At 43.7% G+C, this 18522-nt stretch overlaps 1 protein-coding gene across 8 annotated transcripts in view; it reads left to right on the top strand.

Moving 5' to 3' along the window:
- Positions 1–18522, top strand: part of LOC112309556 (collagen alpha-4(VI) chain) — a 131944-nt gene that overhangs the window by 50319 nt on the left and 63103 nt on the right. For all 8 annotated transcript variants that reach the window (XM_053930296.1, XM_053930298.1, XM_053930292.1 and 5 more), the window contains 7 exons: positions 205–792; positions 1450–2055; positions 5020–5649; positions 8665–9210; positions 9587–10141; positions 15504–15838; positions 16922–17000. In XM_053930296.1, the coding sequence (XP_053786271.1) occupies positions 205–792; positions 1450–2055; positions 5020–5649; positions 8665–9210; positions 9587–10141; positions 15504–15838; positions 16922–17000 (3339 nt within the window). The remainder of the gene's footprint in view (positions 1–204; positions 793–1449; positions 2056–5019; positions 5650–8664; positions 9211–9586; positions 10142–15503; positions 15839–16921; positions 17001–18522) is intronic.

Below are 18522 nucleotides of genomic sequence, written 5' to 3'. Positions count from 1 at the left end.
AGAAGGTGGAGGAGTTGAGGGAAGGAAAGGCACAAGGGATGCTGTTACTTTTCTGAGCTCAGCATCATTTGGGGGCTCTGAGGACCACTGAGCATAGTTTGCCTGGTATTGCTGTGCCTTCCTGTATACCATTTGGCTCCATTGGCTCTAAGCATTTTGAATGAAGGTCCACAGACTCTATCCCTTTTGTCCTCTCTGTTGCAGCTTGCAGAGAAGCGGTCCTGGCAGATATTGTCTTTCTGGTAGACAGTTCAACCAGCATCGGACCCCAAAACTTCCAGAAAGTGAAGAACTTCCTTCGCTCTGTCATCCTGGGGCTTGACATTGGCAGGGACCAGGTCCGAGTGGGACTTGCTCAGTATAGTGACAACATCTACCCAGCCTTTCAGTTGAACCAGCACTCTCAGAAGAGTGTGCTCCTGGAGCATATCCAGAACCTGCCCTACCGTACAGGAGGCACAAACACAGGGGCTGCCCTGGAGTTTATCAGGACCAAGTACTTGACCGAGGCAGCTGGCAGCCGGGCCAGGGAGCGGGTTCCTCAGATGGTTATCCTGGTGACAGATGGGGAGTCAAATGATGAAGTCCAGGAGGCAGCTGACAGGTTGAAAGAAGATGGAGTTGTTGTCTATGTGGTGGGCATCAACGTCCAGGATGTCCAGGAGCTGCAAAAAATAGCCAGTGAGCCCTTTGAGAAGTTTCTCTTTAACACCGAAAACTTCAACATCCTTCAGGATGTCGCAGGAGGCATTCTTCAGACACTGTGTTTAGCAGCGGAGGGAAAAATGAAAGGTAAGAAGCTGTGTCAAATCCAGCATTACAACCAGGGTGCCTAATTGCAATATGAGCCAGGGTCCACTGAGCGCAGCAGAAGGTAGGAGAAGGAGCTCTCCGCCATCCCTGGGGAGAACCTGGGAGGCTTCCTAGATGCAGGAACATCTGAGCTGAGGATTGAAGGATGGATGGCGTTCTCATGGGTAGAAAAGAATACCCTGCCATGTTGGGAAGATGAAATTGCATGGGTTTTGAAGTCCAGAAGACATGTTTTATCTTTAAATCCTGCCTTTGCTACTTTCTAGTTCTGTGAGCGTGGATAAGCAGTTAAACTTCACTTCAGTTTTCTCATCTGCACAATGAAGATACTAATACTTGCCTAGCAGGATAGTTTATGAGAATTAAGTCAGATAAAGTATATGAAAATCTCTAGCACAAAGTAACTGCTCAGTATGTGTTAACTTCCCTTGTCTCCTCCATTGGTGGAAGAAGAATAATCGGAAGATATTTTAGTCTAATGAAGCAGACAACATAGGCAGTGGGGTATAAGAGGAGGAGAGCCTTGCGACAGTCTTATGTCCCCAACACTAAACTACCCTCGTATTCAATTTCCATGAGATCTTGATTTGATTTACTTCCTCCTCTGTGTCTTTTCCTCCCTGTTTCTCTCTTCAGATCCGGAATTCACCCAGGCCTATGGAGATGTGGTCTTCCTTGCCGACACCTCACAGAACACGTCACAGGCCAGTTTCCAGTTGATGCAGAATTTCATCTCCAGAGTGATAGGCACACTAGACGTTGGCAGGAACAAGTACCAGATTGGGCTGGCTCAGTATGGTGGTCAAGGTCACACTGAATTTTTGCTCAACACCTACCAGAGCCAGGAGGAGATGATTGCTCACGTCCGTGAGCGCTTTGTGCTCCGGCGTGGCTCCAGGAGGACAGGCAAAGCTCTGCGATACCTCCACCAGACCTTCTTCCAGGAGGCAGCGGGAAGCCGGTTTCTCCAGGGCATCCCCCAGTATGCAGTGGTCATTACTTCCGGCAAATCTGAGGATGAGGTCCTGGAAACTGCACAGATATTGAAGAAGAAAGGCGTGAAAGTCATGTCTGTGGGTGTACAGGACTTTGACAGAAGAGAATTGGAGGGGATGGGGACCCCATCCCTGACATATGAGATGCAAGGACAAGATGGAGTCAGACAGGTGACACAAAATGTGAGTGAGGTGATCCATGGGATGGGGCAGTCCAAGACAATGGCTGAGGAAGAGACTACAGCAGGTAAGGTTTGGTCTCTAGGTGTGTGAGCCACTGAGAAGTGTCAGCATAACAGGAAAGTCTGGGGGCAGAGCAAAGAATGGGGGCATTCTGGATTTCTCAGTACTGGGTCACTGGCACTGGTAGACGGGGAAGAGACAGGGGCATGGAGTTGCTTCAGGCACAGACGTTGTGTTAATTAACTATAGCCACAATGACGCTGTGTAAAAAGTCACCCCGAAAGGCAGCAAACTGAAAAGAATCATTTATTTTCACAGGTCTGCTGGGGGTCAGCTGATCCTCTTTGGGTGCAACTGAATGGCTTTGCCAATCTTGCCTGGGCTTATTCACGGGTTTGGGATTTGGCTGAGGGTTGGCTGATCTCCATTGGCTACGTTCCATAGCTTTCTCTCATCTTCCTCCTGAGATCATTAGGCTAGTCTAGGCATATTCTTCCCATGGCAATTGTAGAGGCCCAGGAGAGAAATCCCAGCCACACGAGCACTTCTCAGACTTCTGCCTCAGCATCTGCTAACATTCCGTTGGCTAAAATAATTCATGTGGCCATGGCATCATCAATGGGGCAAGAAAGTGTATTTCTGCCATGGGAGTGAGGTGTAGGGAGGAAATATTTCTGAGCAATAATCCATGTTACCATAGGCCGTTTCCAGAAGGAGCATTCAGTCTTCCCCCCAGAGATTAAATAAAGGCCTTCTGTAGGCTGTCATTCAAAACTCGCAAGGGAGATGCTTTAGCATGTTGGGTGAAACAATTCATAGTGTAGGATTGTCCTTTGCACTGCTAGAGGTTCAACAGCCCTCATCCCTGCCAGTAGCATCCCTGAATCTTATGACAATCCCAAACACCACTATATAGTTCCAAATGTTCCCTGGGAATGGGTACCACTGTTGGTTGAGAACCACTGAGCATTATCTCCTGCTAAGTTCTTTTACACATTTTAACCCCTAGCCAAGCTGAACTATCCACCGTTTGCTGTATATATGCTATGCCTTCCCTTGTCCTTGCCTTGAATACACTATACCATCAGCCTGGAATGCCCACAGTCAAAACTTCATCCTTCAGTTCTTAAGTTACCTTCCTGATGGAACAGCCCTGCAACTCAAAGCTTGCTGTGACTCTAATTGATCCTCAGATCTAGAAACAATCAATCCCTACTTTCTATGAACTAAAAAGTCCTACCCAGAGCTCTCAACATCTAGAGCTCGAGGGTCCTTGTAATTTTATAGGCAGAAAAGGCAAACATATGTGAGACAGAAGAGGAAATCCAAGTAGTGATAATAAGGAACTAAGAAGCACCCTATGGACACTATATTAAGTAGAAATAGAACAAAAGGAGGGCGTAGCAAAGAACCCTGGAGGAATTGTATTGGTCCCTCAGTAATGGGTGTGATTTTGGGGAGGAGGGTTCTCTAGGTAAGGGGACGACATGAGTAAGGGTATGGAAGTGGGAATGGGCTGGATGAATATGGAAGCAGATGGGGGGAAAAAAGGGAGCCAACTGAGATTGGGGGAGGATTTAGAAGTAGTGAGGGATGAGATTTGATTAGTTAGGATGAACCCTGATTATGGGGTCCCAAAGGCACTGGGAAGTAACAGTAGGCTTTTACGCAGGAAAAGTGACATGATCAAAATGGTCTTTAAGGAAGCCTTCAGTGTGCAGGCCAGATTCCACATGACACCGCTGACTGAGAAGGACTTCAAAGCTGAGCTGTCATCTGTCCGTATGGGGAGGAAGCTTAGGTCTAGCCAGTGGTGGCTCTGATAATGAGGAAAGGGGATTAATCCTGACGACAACTTGAAAGGAGAGTAACAGCACTTGGTACCAGCAGGTGAAGGAAGGGGGAAGCCACAGATGCTTGGGGGTTCTAGACAAGGTGTTTGAGACTTGGCCAAATCAGGGCAACATCCTTTTTTTAAAATCTAGGATCGATTTTTGGTTCTTTATAAAAAAGGACCAAGGGGGAAATTTTAGGATACCCAAACACCAAAGATAAGTCAAAAGATTATTCTGATGCCCCTGTAGTGTCTTCTCCAAACTTTGTTTCACAATATTTAGTTGTTTACACACTGCTGCACACTGATTTCTGCCTCCTGTCTGTGTGGTTTTGGCTCTCTGCTGGGAGATTTTTATTTTTTCCTACATCAAAGCGGATTTGGGTCTTTTTTGGTATGTGGACAGAGTTGTCATTGTTTTCCTCACAGTAAGGACTGCTTTAAATTGTGAGAGTGGTGTTTAGACTCCTCTTAGGAGGGAACTTAATGCAGTTATAACTCCAATAGCCCATTTAAGGCAAGTTAAGGGGAAGACTCTTTCATAGCGAAATAAAACAAACAGTAAGCCCGATATCTGGACAAAGATTTTTGATGGGAACTTACAATATTTCATGTTGCCTCCGTTGAAATAACATGGAACTTATAGAAAAAGGCACATGAGTTAATAGCCACAATTTACTATTTGCATCTTTTATCAGGGCAGAAGGAAAGTTATTACATCCAGGTTTCAGGCCTATAAAAAGAGAATTTGACACAGGCTTTCTTGAAACTAGAAAAATTAAGAAAAAACTAGTTAAGCAAGACTCAGATATTTCTAATAGACTTTGATGAGTTGAAAATGACCTTAAAACACTTCCTTGCGGATATACATATATTTACATATTTTTCAAGTGATGTGAATACTCTTTCATGCAAAAAATTTTGGGATAGGTATGAACCCGGCTATGATCCTTGACCATCATGCTGAACAATGGTCACAAAGGCTTCCACTAAGTTCTAAAATGTATGAATATAAGGTAGTATAACATTATTACAATTTGCAATGCTAAATATTACAGTATATAAAAATGAGTAAATATATCATTATTACGGCATATTAAAATATAGCATAACCTTTGTATACAAAATGAATGCTGTCTTTACTATTCTGTTCTCGTGCTAAAATAAAGCCCTTCCTTTTGTTTTCGTTTATAGCGTGTGCAACTGCTCTCCCTGCTGACTTAGTATTCCTCATTGAGGAATTTAGCGGGGTCAGGCAGCTGCATTTCCAACAAGTTGTCCATTTCTTAAAGACCACCGTGAGCTCTCTAAGCATTCATCCTGACCTTGTGAGAATCGGCTTGGTGTTTTACAATGAGGAACCGCGACTTGAGTTTTCACTGGATACATTTCAGACCCCAGCCAAAATCTTGGAGCATTTGGGCAAATTAACCTACCAGGACAAAAGAGGAAGGGCCAAGACTGGTGCTGCTTTGGATTTCCTAAGGAATGAGGTTTTCGTGCGGGAGAAGGGCAGCCGGGCCGAGCCAGGTGTGCGGCAGATAGCTGTGGTCATCACAGAAGGCTTCTCTCAGGACAACGTGTCCAGACCAGCTTCGCTCCTCCGCAGGAAGGGGGTTACCATCTATGCAGTGGGCACCCAGCTTGCCTCAGAGAGTGGGGACCTGGAGAAGATAGCGTCGTATCCTCCTTGGAAGCATGCCATCCATCTGGAATCCTTTTTGCAGCTCTCCACTGTGGGAAGCATGATTAAGAACCAGCTCTGCCCAGAGATTGTGAGCAAAGGAATTCCCTTTACTGAGATGGACAATGCTCTACAAAAAGGTAGGAGGACCTTTCCCAAATTTGATCTGTTTTTTTTTTTATCTTTGCTCCGCTTTCTCCATATATCCATTCACCTCGTCTACCTCTCCCTTGCCCCATCCAAGAAAGATTTTGGAGTCAATTTATTAAGAAACTGAAACACAAACCTTATACAATTAAAGTTATTTTGTCTTGATCCTGAATGGGGCAGAAGAATGTGAAGTAAATAGTGAACATTACTCCCTCTTTCTGTCTTACCCTCATCCATTGTAACAATTAGATGAAAATATATGTATATTTACAGTAGAAGCCCTAGAGATTTGAATATAGCTTGATCAAATCTTAAGTCATACAAAGCAGGAAGAAGTCATTTTTAAAAAGATATAAACATTCTTGAAATTAAAAAATTTTAACTTAATAAATGAACACCAGTTTTTTAATCTTTCATGTAGGGCCAACACTTCTTTGCCTATGAGCTCTCCTGATTGGAATTGTGTGTATTTTCTTTATCAATCACCCAATAGTGTATTTTCTATAGTTTCCGGTTCCTTTGAAATGGGAAGATAACTTAACCACTTTTGAAACAGTCTGAGTACAAAAATCCTGATTGCTTTTTATGATCTCAAAAATTGAATCTTTTACAGTGCTCTCTAGTACACCAGCAATTTCTCTGATAACAGCTTGCCTTTACTGGCCTCTCTGAGCAGTTAACCTGATTTTCGTAGATATTAAAAACCTCTTTTATTCATACTCATTATCCTGCTGATTTGCACGATGTTTGATTTGTTGTATAATTATAACAACAAAACTGCCACGAACAGGCTGAGGATAAACACATATTGTTCCTGGTAGGCTTATTCTTCCACTGAGCAAAGCAGAACTATATAGTATTCAACTGGGGAGCCTCCAGAGGAAAGGAGGCTCCCTCAATGCATTGTGGGAGTATCACTCATGTGTTACAGAGGGAAGGGAGAACATCAGTTAGTTGGGGAGGCACTTAGAGGAGATTGGTTAGGAAGCCACTTTGGTTGGGGAGCCACTTACAGGAGATTGGTTACTGTATGTGGAGTTAAAAAAAAAAACATAGTAAAGTATGTGTACCTTAGGGTCAAATTGCCTAAATTTATATTCAAAATTTGCCACTGTTACAATTATCTTTGAGTCTGTCAGTCTGCTTGTCTGTTTTTGTCCACCCATGCTAGTATTCCTTAGATTCAGATCAGAATTGTAGAAAGAAGATAACTTGAAATGTCAATAATGAACTTAAAAATTCAAGGCTGTGATTATATCTTCAGGGCAAAATGACTACACTTTTATTTTTTTTTAAACAATCACTACATGTTTTTGTAATTTTTTGATTATTTTGTGCTGAGGTCTAGGGATTTAAAATAAATAAATTCCCATCTTTTTCTTTGGTCCCTTTCTCTGTCCTGGGAATAAGGAACAAAATCATTAAATATGAATTTCATTTCCCTGTGTACCCCTCACCTCTGATCTGCAGCAAAGGAGAGAAGGCTCCTTTTCTCTCCTTCTAATTCACAAACAGTAGAAAAACTTGAGAGTTGATCTCTTTCCTAGATGGCATAGCAGCTTTAGATTAGAAACCTGAAATCAGGAAAATCAGTCCGAAGTATAGAGGAGCTGGGGTTGGGGGTAACTTAGAGGTAAATACTCTGTCCTGGCTGATCCTAATGTTTATAATATCTACCGTTTATTGGTCACCTGCTATGGTGTCAGCCACTCTGCTAAGCACTTTGTGTATGTAACAGACGTGGATGCTTAGCAGCAGCCGGAGTGTAAGAAATATCTTTCTCCCCTCACTCCCCAACCACAGCCCCCAAGTCTTCCCCTGACACGATGTGCAAGAATGTGTAGTGCCAGGTCGTATTCAGGTCTCTTGGCTCCTCTGGACAGTGCAAAGGCCCTGGACTATGGTGGCCCTTTTCTCAGACTTGGGCTAGCTATCTGCCTGTCACCAGCAGGTGCTGGGTTCCAGCAAAGTCCGAGTTTCTGCCTCTTTTTATCATAATTTTCCCTGCGGTCCCCAAGTGTTCAGCAAACACCAGAGTGGCAGATAACTATTCCCTACACCCTTCTAAGCCACACCCCTTACCATGCCTGCTCCTCTAGGGTGAGGATGCCCAGTGAAATTTGTAATTCATTCAGATAAACAGGAAATACTTTTTTTTTTTTTGGTACATATGTCTCACATATTGGCTGGGCCAAGATCCTCCCAAATGAAGGCAACCCCCTTCTCAGACAACTTCCCTTTCGGCCAGGAAACATTAAGAAGCTCTTGGTTCTTCCCTGGATCGAGGGAATCCAGGTGTGAACAACACAAGGCTGGGCTGCCCTTCCTGAAAGGTGTGAGGAGAAAGTTATGTTTCATTCTTTCTTAGGAATCTGCTAGGTGACAAACATAAAACACGGGGTGACCTTCACCATGAATTTTTAATACTCACCACTTCTATGTTTCCATAATCTTATTCAATCCTTACAATAAATTCACTGAGCAGATGTTAAGATTCTTGTTTGACAGGTTAGGAAATTGAGATGGGAAGGGGCAAGCCTGCTACTAAGGGGTAGAGACAGAATCTAAAACAAAAAGTTTTAAATTCATGTAAATTAAGTAAATTCAATTCTAGAAAGTGCCCATATATTTAAAAAGTGTGACTTTCGTGGAAGCAGGAATTTTGGATAGTGAGACAGTTCACGGCTTTGTCAAATATGCTCTGATATTTTACTTTTAGCTTTTCTCAACTTCCCCATTTGACAAGTGTCAAGTAACGTGTACTTCATTTCTTGAGTGGGGCCAGCCGGAAACAGCCTCTGAGACAAGGACCTAGTTGCAAGTGGTTGATCTGACTCCAGGGCACACTAGTAGGGGAGTGGACATGGAAGGGGGGAGGAAGAGGAGGCAGCCAATCCAGGCTGAGTTGCTGAGCAGCCGAGTAGGCAGCGGGGGCTCAGCTCTGTTGGGACCACCTGCCATCTCGCCTCTCTTCTAACGAGATGCTGCTTCTTCTTGTTGCCTAGGCTGTGTGCACATCGAGGAGGCCGATATTTACTTCCTTATTGATGGGTCTGGCAGCATCAGACAGGACGATTTTCTTCAAATGAAGGCGTTCATGAAGGAGGTGATAAAGACATTCCATATCGGGCCCGACAGAGTACAGTTTGGAGTCGTTCAGTACTCAGACCAAATTAATAGTGAGTTCATCCTCGGCCAGTACCCCAGTGTGACACAACTGAAGGTGGCCGTCGATGGCATCCAGCAGAGCGGAGGTGGCACCAGGACAGGTCAGGCCTTGAGAAACATGGCTCAGGTCTTTGCAGACACTGCCCGCGACAGTGCGCCTTGGTATCTCATCGTCGTCACTGACGGTCAGTCTCAGGACCCGGTGGCTGAGGCTGCAAAGGCATTGAGGAGCAACGGAGTCAACATTTATGCCATTGGGGTCAGAGACGCTAACACTGCTGAGCTTAAGGAGATAGCTGAAGACAAGATGTTTTTTGTGCATGAGTTTGATTCACTGAAGGCCATCCAACAGGAAGTGGTAAAAGACATCTGCTTCTCGGAGAGTAAGAATTTTTCTTCCATCTCTCTCTGTCTCTCCCCTCTCCCCCCACCACAATATATGTGTCTAATCTAGGTGAATAGGCTTCATTCGTGAAATGTGGATTCCCTAGTCCACAAGGGAGTATTGGACACAGAGTGACCATGACCTAGAATGAACAAAACTGGTCAAATTTTATGTCTTTATTATACAGCTGTGTCTATTTTGAGACCGGTTTGTGCTGGGTCATAGAAAATTTGTTTCATTGACTTCCTCTCCCCCCACCCCTTTTAAAATATTTTCATGTTGTGTATATGCCACCTCACAGTGTCTCTGAGGACTCGTAATTAATTTCAGGCTCTGAGTGAATGTTCTGTTCTGCTCCTCCCCACCCCCTCCAGCCTGTAAGAAGAGGAAAGCTGACATTATCTTTCTGATAGATGGTTCAGAATCCATCTCCCCAAAAAACTTTGAAAAGATGAAGGGATTCATGAAGAGGATGGTGAATCAATCCAATATCGGTGCTGATGAAATTCGGATCGGCCTTTTGCAGTTCAGCTCGAACCCCCAGGAAGAGTTCAAGCTCAACCACTTCTTCCTCAAGGAGGAAATTCACGAAGCCATCTCAAAAGTTCAGCAGATGAATGATGGCACCCGCACCGGGAAAGCCCTGAATTTCACTCTGCCTTTTTTTGACAGTTCAAGAGGAGGGAGGCCCAGTCTTCCTCAATATTTGATTGTGATCACCGATGGGGTGGCCCAGGACAATGTAGCCACGCCAGCCAAGGCCCTCAGGGACAGAAACATAATTATTTTCGCCATTGGTGTAGGAGAGGCTGAAAAGTCTCAGCTCTTGCAGATCACTAATGACCCTGACAAAGTGTACTATCAAGACAATTTTGAGTCCCTGCAGAATCTGGAGAAGGAAATTCTTTCTAAGGTCTGCATTCCACAAGGTGAGTGATGGAGGGTTTGTCATTTGATCCACAAGCCCATCATAAGTGTCAAGGACCCCGTTGGCGCTTTTTTTTTTTTTCAAAACTGTATGATTTATTATGCTTCCTGAAGTGATTTCATTGGTGGATTTATTAATTCATTTTTTTTACCCAATTGTTTTTTTTTTAATTTTATTGTTATTCAATTACAGTTGTATGCCTTTTCTAAACAGATCCTTCTAGCTGGGGGAGGGAGGGAAGATCACCCTGGGGGAGGGCAACTGGACTGCACTCCTACCGCTGTTTTTCGCCTCCCCCCGGGGATTCTTTAAATCATTCCCTGGGCTGTCACCGCTCTCGCCTCCAGAGGCCTGAACTTTCTCAGAACTCTGTCTCTGGAAAGTCCTCACAGCTCTTGCCTTTATCCCTTGCAGAGAGGTGAAACCAGACTGGAATGTGGAAACACAGCTCGCTGAAGGTTGGGGCAAATCGAAAGAGAAATAGGAGCAGAGAATAATAATATCAGTTAGATAGCGGTTCATATGAAATGGAACATAGTCTTTTCTAGGAGCTCTGGACAGGGGTCTCTTTGCTTTGTTGCTAATCTGTTTCCACGTGGCCGAGGTCATCCTCCATTCCATTTTATCTCCTCAAGCTTTTATCCAAAACAGCAGGGTCCAGAGACTAAGGTTCCTCCTCTTCCCAACAGTCTGGGTCTGTTCTTCTGATGTTTTCTCAAGACTTACCTTTCAGTGGGTGATTGACCCACAGAATGTCTTCATGGATGACTTTACCTCCTTCCCATAGGAAGTGCGATTCTACAGCACAACCGCATCATAATCAGGAGAGCTGAGCTTTAGATGGTGCTTTATATTTGTGCCAGGGGCTCTTCCAAAGGCTTCCATATATTAAAACATTAGATCTTCACATAACCCTATTGAATAGATACTGTTTTATCAATGAGGAAACCAAGGCATAGAAAAATCAGGTTATTTGGGCCCAGTAAACAGCAAAGCTGAGATTTGAACTTGAGTAAGTCTAGTTCTAGAGTTTGTATACTAAATACTGTTTTATATTACTTTTTGGTATAGGTAGTAGAGCAGAGCCTAACAGGGCCTCTCTAACTTCAACACGCATTTGAATCAAGTTCCGGATAGGATTGTTACCAGCAAGCTCCCAGGTGATGCTGATTCTGCTGTTTCTCAAATCACACTTTAAGTACAAGGCTAGTATAGCGTGTCATAATGAAACATAGTATAATATAGAAGAGTATTACATAGTATGATACATAGTCATGTGTCATTTAACTATGAGGATACCCTGTTTAAAAAAAAATCTTTTTTAAAATCTTTCAATTACAGTTGACATACATTGTATTAGTTTCAGGTGTATAACCCTGGTGATTAGACATTATGTAACTTACTGAGTGATCATCCAGGGAAGTCCCATACCCATCCAACACCATACACAGTTATTGGAATATCATCCCCTATGCTGTACTTTACATCCCCATGACTATTCTGTAACAACCAGTTTGGACCATGAGGATGCCTTTTGAGAAATGTGTCCTTAGGCGATTTCATCGTTCTGTGGACATCACGGAATGCACTTACACAGACCGGATGGCATATCCTACTACTGTAATTGGAGGTGCTGTACTTTCATGGGACTGATAGCACAGTAGGTTTGTTTACACCAGTATCACCACAAACACGTGAGTGATTGTAGTGTGAGACCTGAGTGTGGGCTTCTCTTTTTGTAAAGGAAGTGCCTGATTTGAGCTTCCATTGCCAAGGCATCCATTTCAAAGGCACACCTGCTTCAGAGAAGCCTGGAATAAACACAGCACCTGCCTCACTGGATGAAGAGTCAGGCCAACTCCCCCACCGAGGCTCCTTTGTTCGAGAGACCCTGGTTGATTTTGATAACTGACCACTTGGGCCACTTGTTTTTCTTGTGCTTTAAATTCACCTTCATATGTTTTAAATTCGCCAATAATGAGTGAACTACAAAACAGCCCCTCCTCCCTGATGCTTGACTCCAATAAAAGCAGAACCCCAGGCCTCTGCACTCTCTCTCCCCACCTGTAATCTTGCTGTGTTCCCCCTGGTGTGCCTGTACACCCCAGGGCCTGTAAGTAATAAACTGTTTGTTTCAAAGTTTTCTAATGGTTATTGCGGAAGGGTGTCATGCAATGTAATGAGAACCCAAGGTTTGGTCCAATGGCCACATAGGTTTCCAAAGAGATGTCTGTGGAAAGCTCACTGCGGCCCCGGCGAATGCCCCCAGGCATTTCTAGCAATCACATTACTATCCACAGACTGAGATGGGCACCAACAATAATACATTGTACTATGACCTATGTGGCTACAGCATCACTAGGCAACAGGAACTTTTGGCTCCATCATAATCTTCTGGGACCACAGATGTGTATATGTCTGTCATTGACTGAAATGGTGTTGTCAGGCTCATGACCGTAGTGTAGTATAGAATAGCATGGACTGCTGTCGTCGAATGGTGTGAAATGGTATAGTGATGTGTAGGATGGTACAGTGAAGTGCACTGTGGTATGGAATCATGGAGAAGAGTATATAATGGAACCTGTAAGTCCAATATTCCTACAGCAACCCTGTGTGAAGCAGATGCTATTATTATGATACCCAGTTTCCAGCATCATCATAAGAAAATTAAGACAGGGTAAGAAGCACAGATGGGAAATAATGGAGGTAGGGTTGGATTTCCCAGCAGCTGGTGTCAGAAGCTGAAGCCCGTTTTCCAGAGTATTAAGTTAATATTTTTGTTTACAGTGTCTAAAGAATATCACTACTTTGCAGTGTCCTTTGCGAGCTCAGAAATCAACTGGAAAGAGTGCGTGGGTAACATGTTTTAAGTAAGCCTGGACCATCGGCTGTCCTGCATTAAGCAGTTCAGATTCTTCGGAAATTAAAGGCCTATTTTTGTGTTCACATGCACCTGTGTATTATCCAGGCGAGGAAAAGAAATATAGGATTCTGGCTTCTCTTTTCAGTTCATTTTGCACCATGCAGTAAATTAGGATTTATATTTATCTTCAGCTTTGTCTTTCAACTTTTTGGATACAAGTAGCTGGCTGCGTTAATAATAGCTGGATTCTAATTGATGCTAGACTTCTAGGGTCATAAAGCTAAATCATAAAGACCTTGGAGGTTATCTGATGAGGTTCAAACCCTCTCTATTAAGAGGGAAAGAAAATGCTCCTTGTGTTACAGAATAAAGCCAGCTGAAGTATCCCTGGAGAAAATGTAAATTAGAAATGTTGAAATAACATATCATACTGCAAAAGGGAAATTTCTTTTTTTTTTCTGAAAACAGATCCGATATAAAAATGGGATTTACATCTGTGGAAACTCCTTTTGGTGAATTTCAATGAGAGATTTAAAAATTAAAACAAAGCCAAGATGTTTTATGTAAGCATGGCAGTTCCTTATATAGGAAATGAAGGGAGGAAGTCATTTTCTATTTTGGCAACTCCAGAAACGTACTAGGCCAGGTAGCGTGGAGTATAATAGTTAGAGGATGGAAAACTCATGGCCCACCCCGTGATCTCAGGCCCCTGAGGAACTTTAAGCCGCTGTTTGTAACCCTTTTCACTGCTGAAGGGTCCAGTATTTATTTATTTTTCTCAAAATTGCCCCCCTAACCACGTGCAGTTTTGTTTTTATTGATTCTGAGCAAAATACTCCAGTGTGCGCTGGTCTAAGGAGAGATGTCCGCACGTCCTGGCTTGCCTGGGCAATGCCCACCTTTGTGTGTTGTCCAGCAGTAAGTGATAATAGTGACCCTTTTATGGCCAGTAAGTTACGGATCGACATTCATTCAGATTCTAATCCCGGTGCATCTGTGCCCAGCAGCTCTCACCTCTCCAGTAGAATTTTGCGGATGGTTTTATTTACCTGTGAGTGTGTGGGCATAGACTGAAAGTGAAACTGGAAAAGTTGGTGTTTGTGCTGCCTGTCAGCACCAGAACCAATATGCACAGACAGGGGTTGAATCTCTGTGGGCACAGTATTCAGATGGCCAGTGGTCTGAGAAGACGGCGGGTTATATACACTAACAGACTGTCTTACATTGCCTTTCAAACCAGCCTTTTTATAAGGAGGAAAAGGTGTAGGTAAGGGATTTGGAATTCAGGAAAGAGGTTAATCAGATAAAAGCTGCAGTCTGGTAATTTCCCTATCATCCCTCCATCTGTTGACTGGTGATTTTCTATCTGAGTACTGTATCCTGTGTCCTGCGTCCTGGGTGATTTTCTTCATCCCTGCCCTGGATGGTGGGGTGTCTCTCCCTGGAACATGAGGCCTCAGATACAATATTCATCTGGGGCGCAAAGGTTGACTTGCTTGTGGTCTCTTGGAGTCAGGGTGGGCCGTGCCTTCAGTTCTGAAACAATAGCTTTTTGCATGCATTAACTATTACCTAAATCTCAAATTTTCCAACTCTTGAGTTCCCCCTCAAAAGGTCAATGGACCTCCAAATTCTAGTTATATTCTTCTGGAAGGGCTTAAAAATTTTCAGGTAGAGGTAACAGAAAATTGGGAATGATCGTGAGTCCTGATCTTTTGTAATATGCTCCCCTGAAACAAGGTGTATGCGTGGGTGGTGAATGAGGAAGAAAACTTCCAGGGGAAAAGGAAGTAGTATAGCTTGTGCTGGAAGAGGCTCAAGGCTCATTTATATTCCCGTCTTCATTTGTCAAACACTCAATGAGCATCTGTCCATATTGGGCACTAGGAAAGTGGGATGGCGCAGGCCTGCTATCAAGGAATCCTTGTGGAGTGGTAGAGAAGGTCAAGTAAAGTAATCAAGGGAATTTGATAATTCAATATGAAGAGCTAGGGACATGAGTCAGAAAGAACTTTAGGGAGAGGGCTATTTAAACTGTTATTCGAAAGATTATTTAAACTGCTACTTGAAAGATATGAATGAGTTAACAAGACTGAGATTGAGGGGATGGGAAAGGATATCAGGCAGAGGGAATAGAAGGTGTAGAGGTATAAAACAGTATACCGTATTTTGCCATGTACAACGCACACTTTTTGCCCAAATTTTTGAGGGAAAAATTACGGTGTGTGTTATACATGGGTATAATGATTATGTACATGGATGTAATAATCCCCTGTATAATGCACACAAAAACGTGGGTGTACATTATACACAGCAAAATAAGGTGTATCAGTGAGCTTTTGCTGTGTAACAAACTATCCCCTAAATTAAACAACAACCCTATACTTCTGTGGGTAGTCTGGGATTCTTTTTTCAGGGCAGTCTTGGCTGATATCGTCTGGGCTTGGCCATGCATTTCTAGATGACTAATTTGATTTTTTTTCCTCCTCTACCTTCAAAGAATGCAACGTAGATTTGTCTGTAGGAATTGACATCTCCACTCCCACAAGGCAAGATCAGGAGAAGCTTCAAGAGTTACTGCCAGAGCTGATGCAACAGTTGGCCTTGCTTTCTAACATCAGTTGTAGCATTTCTGGTCAGATCAACACAAAGTTTCGGTACTTGGTTCCTGACTCAAATGGCCAGCTTGTCTTTGACTCAGGCTTTGACAAATACAGTAATGAAGTCATTCAGAAGTTCTTGGTTCATCAGGCTGCCAAGATCAACCATATGGATGTGGACTTTTTGCTCTCCTTGGGAGATAATGCTATCCACTCCTCTTCCGCTAAAGTGAAGGTAAAAAGTGCTGAGAACGCATGTTATGGAGCCATCAGGCAGGGCCTGGGTGGGAGGAAGTCGGGATAAGGTTTTTGTAGTTGAAGCCAACTAAACTGTTGTCCCTGGAGATCCTGCATAAAGGAAAACCATAGTCTTACCCAGTAAAAACCAAAAGGAAATGCACTTTGACCAGTCAACACAGTTACCAAGCCCTGGAGGCTCTGCGTTGAATAACCGGTAGGGCTGAAAGGATATACGTCCCTTCCCTCAAGTTGTCCACACTTTAGTATCTAGGTTCTTCCATGGAATAATCCATTCCAAAGACCACTGGGAGATATTTTGAGACTCCCTCGCTCCTGATGGTCACCAGTTGCCACGTAGAGTAGGGCCTGTCATTTCTGCCGTGCACATACCGAACTGTCTTTAGTGACAGCTGCAGGCCCAGTACAGCCTGCCTCTCCCTTCTCAGTGCCCCAAAGCTTTACACCCACAGACGTCCCCAGGGACTGCAAGATCTCATATGACATTTATTAAGAATGAATAAATTTGACATCTCCAAGCTTTAAAGGTTATATTCGTTTTTTCCTTCAGTCATGCCTCCAATGAATTTATGTCTTGACTGGTATAATTCATTTTTTAAAATTAAAATTTTCTATGAGTAAAGGTAACATATTTTAACTGTAGAAAATGCAACATTCCTTTGGTATTTTTTACATTGATAGATAAAGATGAATACTGTAAGACAATTTTTGGAAGGTATTTTTAGGTGAACATATTAAGCTGGTCCAAATTATTATTTTATTATTAATTTTTTTTGGTGGGGGAAGCTGAGGGGAATTTGAAGTAAAAATGAGTGTGTGATAAAATGAATAGTAAATGGGTAAAAGGGAACAGGGTGAAAGGCTGGATACAACCAGAAAAGCTAACCTTATTCTGGCATTTTAAAGAAATGTACAATTTATAGCATCCATCTTCTCCATTCCCTTTCCCTTCTCCCCTCCCCCTCTTCCTCCTTCCCCATCATCCTCCCTCTATCCTTCTGTCCCTCCCCACTTCTTCCATCCCCCACCCCCACCCCCGCCCACACCCACCAAACAACAGGTCCTTCTAGTGTTTACAGATGGACTGGATGGTGACTTAGAGAAACTGAAGGAAACGTCCACACTTCTCCGCGGCAAAGGCAAGTACACGAGTTGCCTGGCCTGGGCCTCACTGCTCTCCCAGGGCCCGAGATGCACTGGAATCCGTGAAGCCTCCTGTGTGCTGACCCCAGTGATAGGAGCTCAGTGCCCACCAGGCTGATACCATCTCTCTCTTCATAAGAAGCAGGGGGCTGTTCAGGGCTGAGAGACCCTGCAGTGCCCCTATCCCTGACCCTGACCAAGGGCCTCTCTGAGACAAGACTGACCAATTACCAGCCTGGCATCTGCTTTTGAGGGTGGGGGCAGGGGTGGAGGTACAACTCCTGCTCCATGCTGAGTGGGAGCAGATTGCTCTTTTAGGCTACCTAGGGGCACATATGTCTCCTTTTCCTAAACTCTGGAATCATCCTGAATCTGGGCTTTGCTCTTTCCACTGCTCTTTCCCTCTTGTTTGCTCCCTAATTCTCCCTCCTTCTCCATCCTGAAAGGCTACTGCTAGTCTATACAGTATCTTTGTGAAATTAGAAAAAGATGCCCAGTGCCCTGGTGGGTACCATCCTGTGCCTGGGCACCTGGCTTGGCGAGTGGTGTGCTGGCTGCATTTCAGCGCCCACCAGCTCCCTCGCTGGGTGTCCCTAGGCAGTACCTTCTGTACAACTGTGCCTGGCTACTCTGGCTATTCCCAGTTTGTGCCACATAAGGGCACAAGCCAACTCAGGGTGAACAACCAGCAACATGATTTGTTCAAACCCCATTCGTCCTTCTCCCTCCTCGGTGGGGTATGTTCAACATGTTCTGGGAATGATGTTTTCCCCTGGTTAACAATGTGTTGGAATATTTTTTATGGCAGTTTGTTCCCAACTAAATTTACCAAGTAGATCGCTACTGGAGGTTTAAATTGTTGCAACTTTTCTGGAAGAAATTTGGGAGTCTACGACAAAAGACTGCAATCTTTGCCTCTGTGCTAGATCCAGGAATTTACTTTCAGGAATAATTAAGAATATGTGTAACAACTTTTAGCCAGAAGATTGTTAAATGGCTTTTTTCTTTTTATTAGCAGAAAGCTGCCGGGTGTGTGAATTTACTGTTGAAAATATCAACACTAATAGTTATTCTGAAATTCTAGAAACAGTAATTCCTTGCCAACCGTGAAGTGTCCTTGTTCATTTGTTCTCTGTGTGGACGAATCCAGACGACCCGATGGTTCCCGATTCAGCAGAATCGTCTAGGTTAGGCTGCAATCGCAAACAATCTCCAAACCTCAGTGGCTTACAGAAGCAAGAACGTATTATCCATTTTATGCCCCACGTCCACACACATGTGTCGCATGCTTGTCACTCAAGGACCCAGGCTGAAAGAGGGGTCTATTCCTGTGGCAGGGGAAAGGAAATTAGGCAGATCGTTCCCTACTCTGTAAATTTCTCCCAGGGAGTGACACGTACCATGCCGTACACATTTCATTGGTCAGAGCAAACTGTGTGGCCAGTTCTGACTTTCATGAGATAGGTCATATTTTCACAGGGAAGGAACTGAGTCTTAAGGAGAGTTTATAACTTTCCC

This window comes from Desmodus rotundus, chromosome 8, assembly GCF_022682495.2.
Source record: "Desmodus rotundus isolate HL8 chromosome 8, HLdesRot8A.1, whole genome shotgun sequence".
Taxonomy (NCBI): Eukaryota; Metazoa; Chordata; class Mammalia; order Chiroptera; family Phyllostomidae; genus Desmodus; species Desmodus rotundus.
This window is presented reverse-complemented; position numbering and strand designations above follow the sequence as displayed.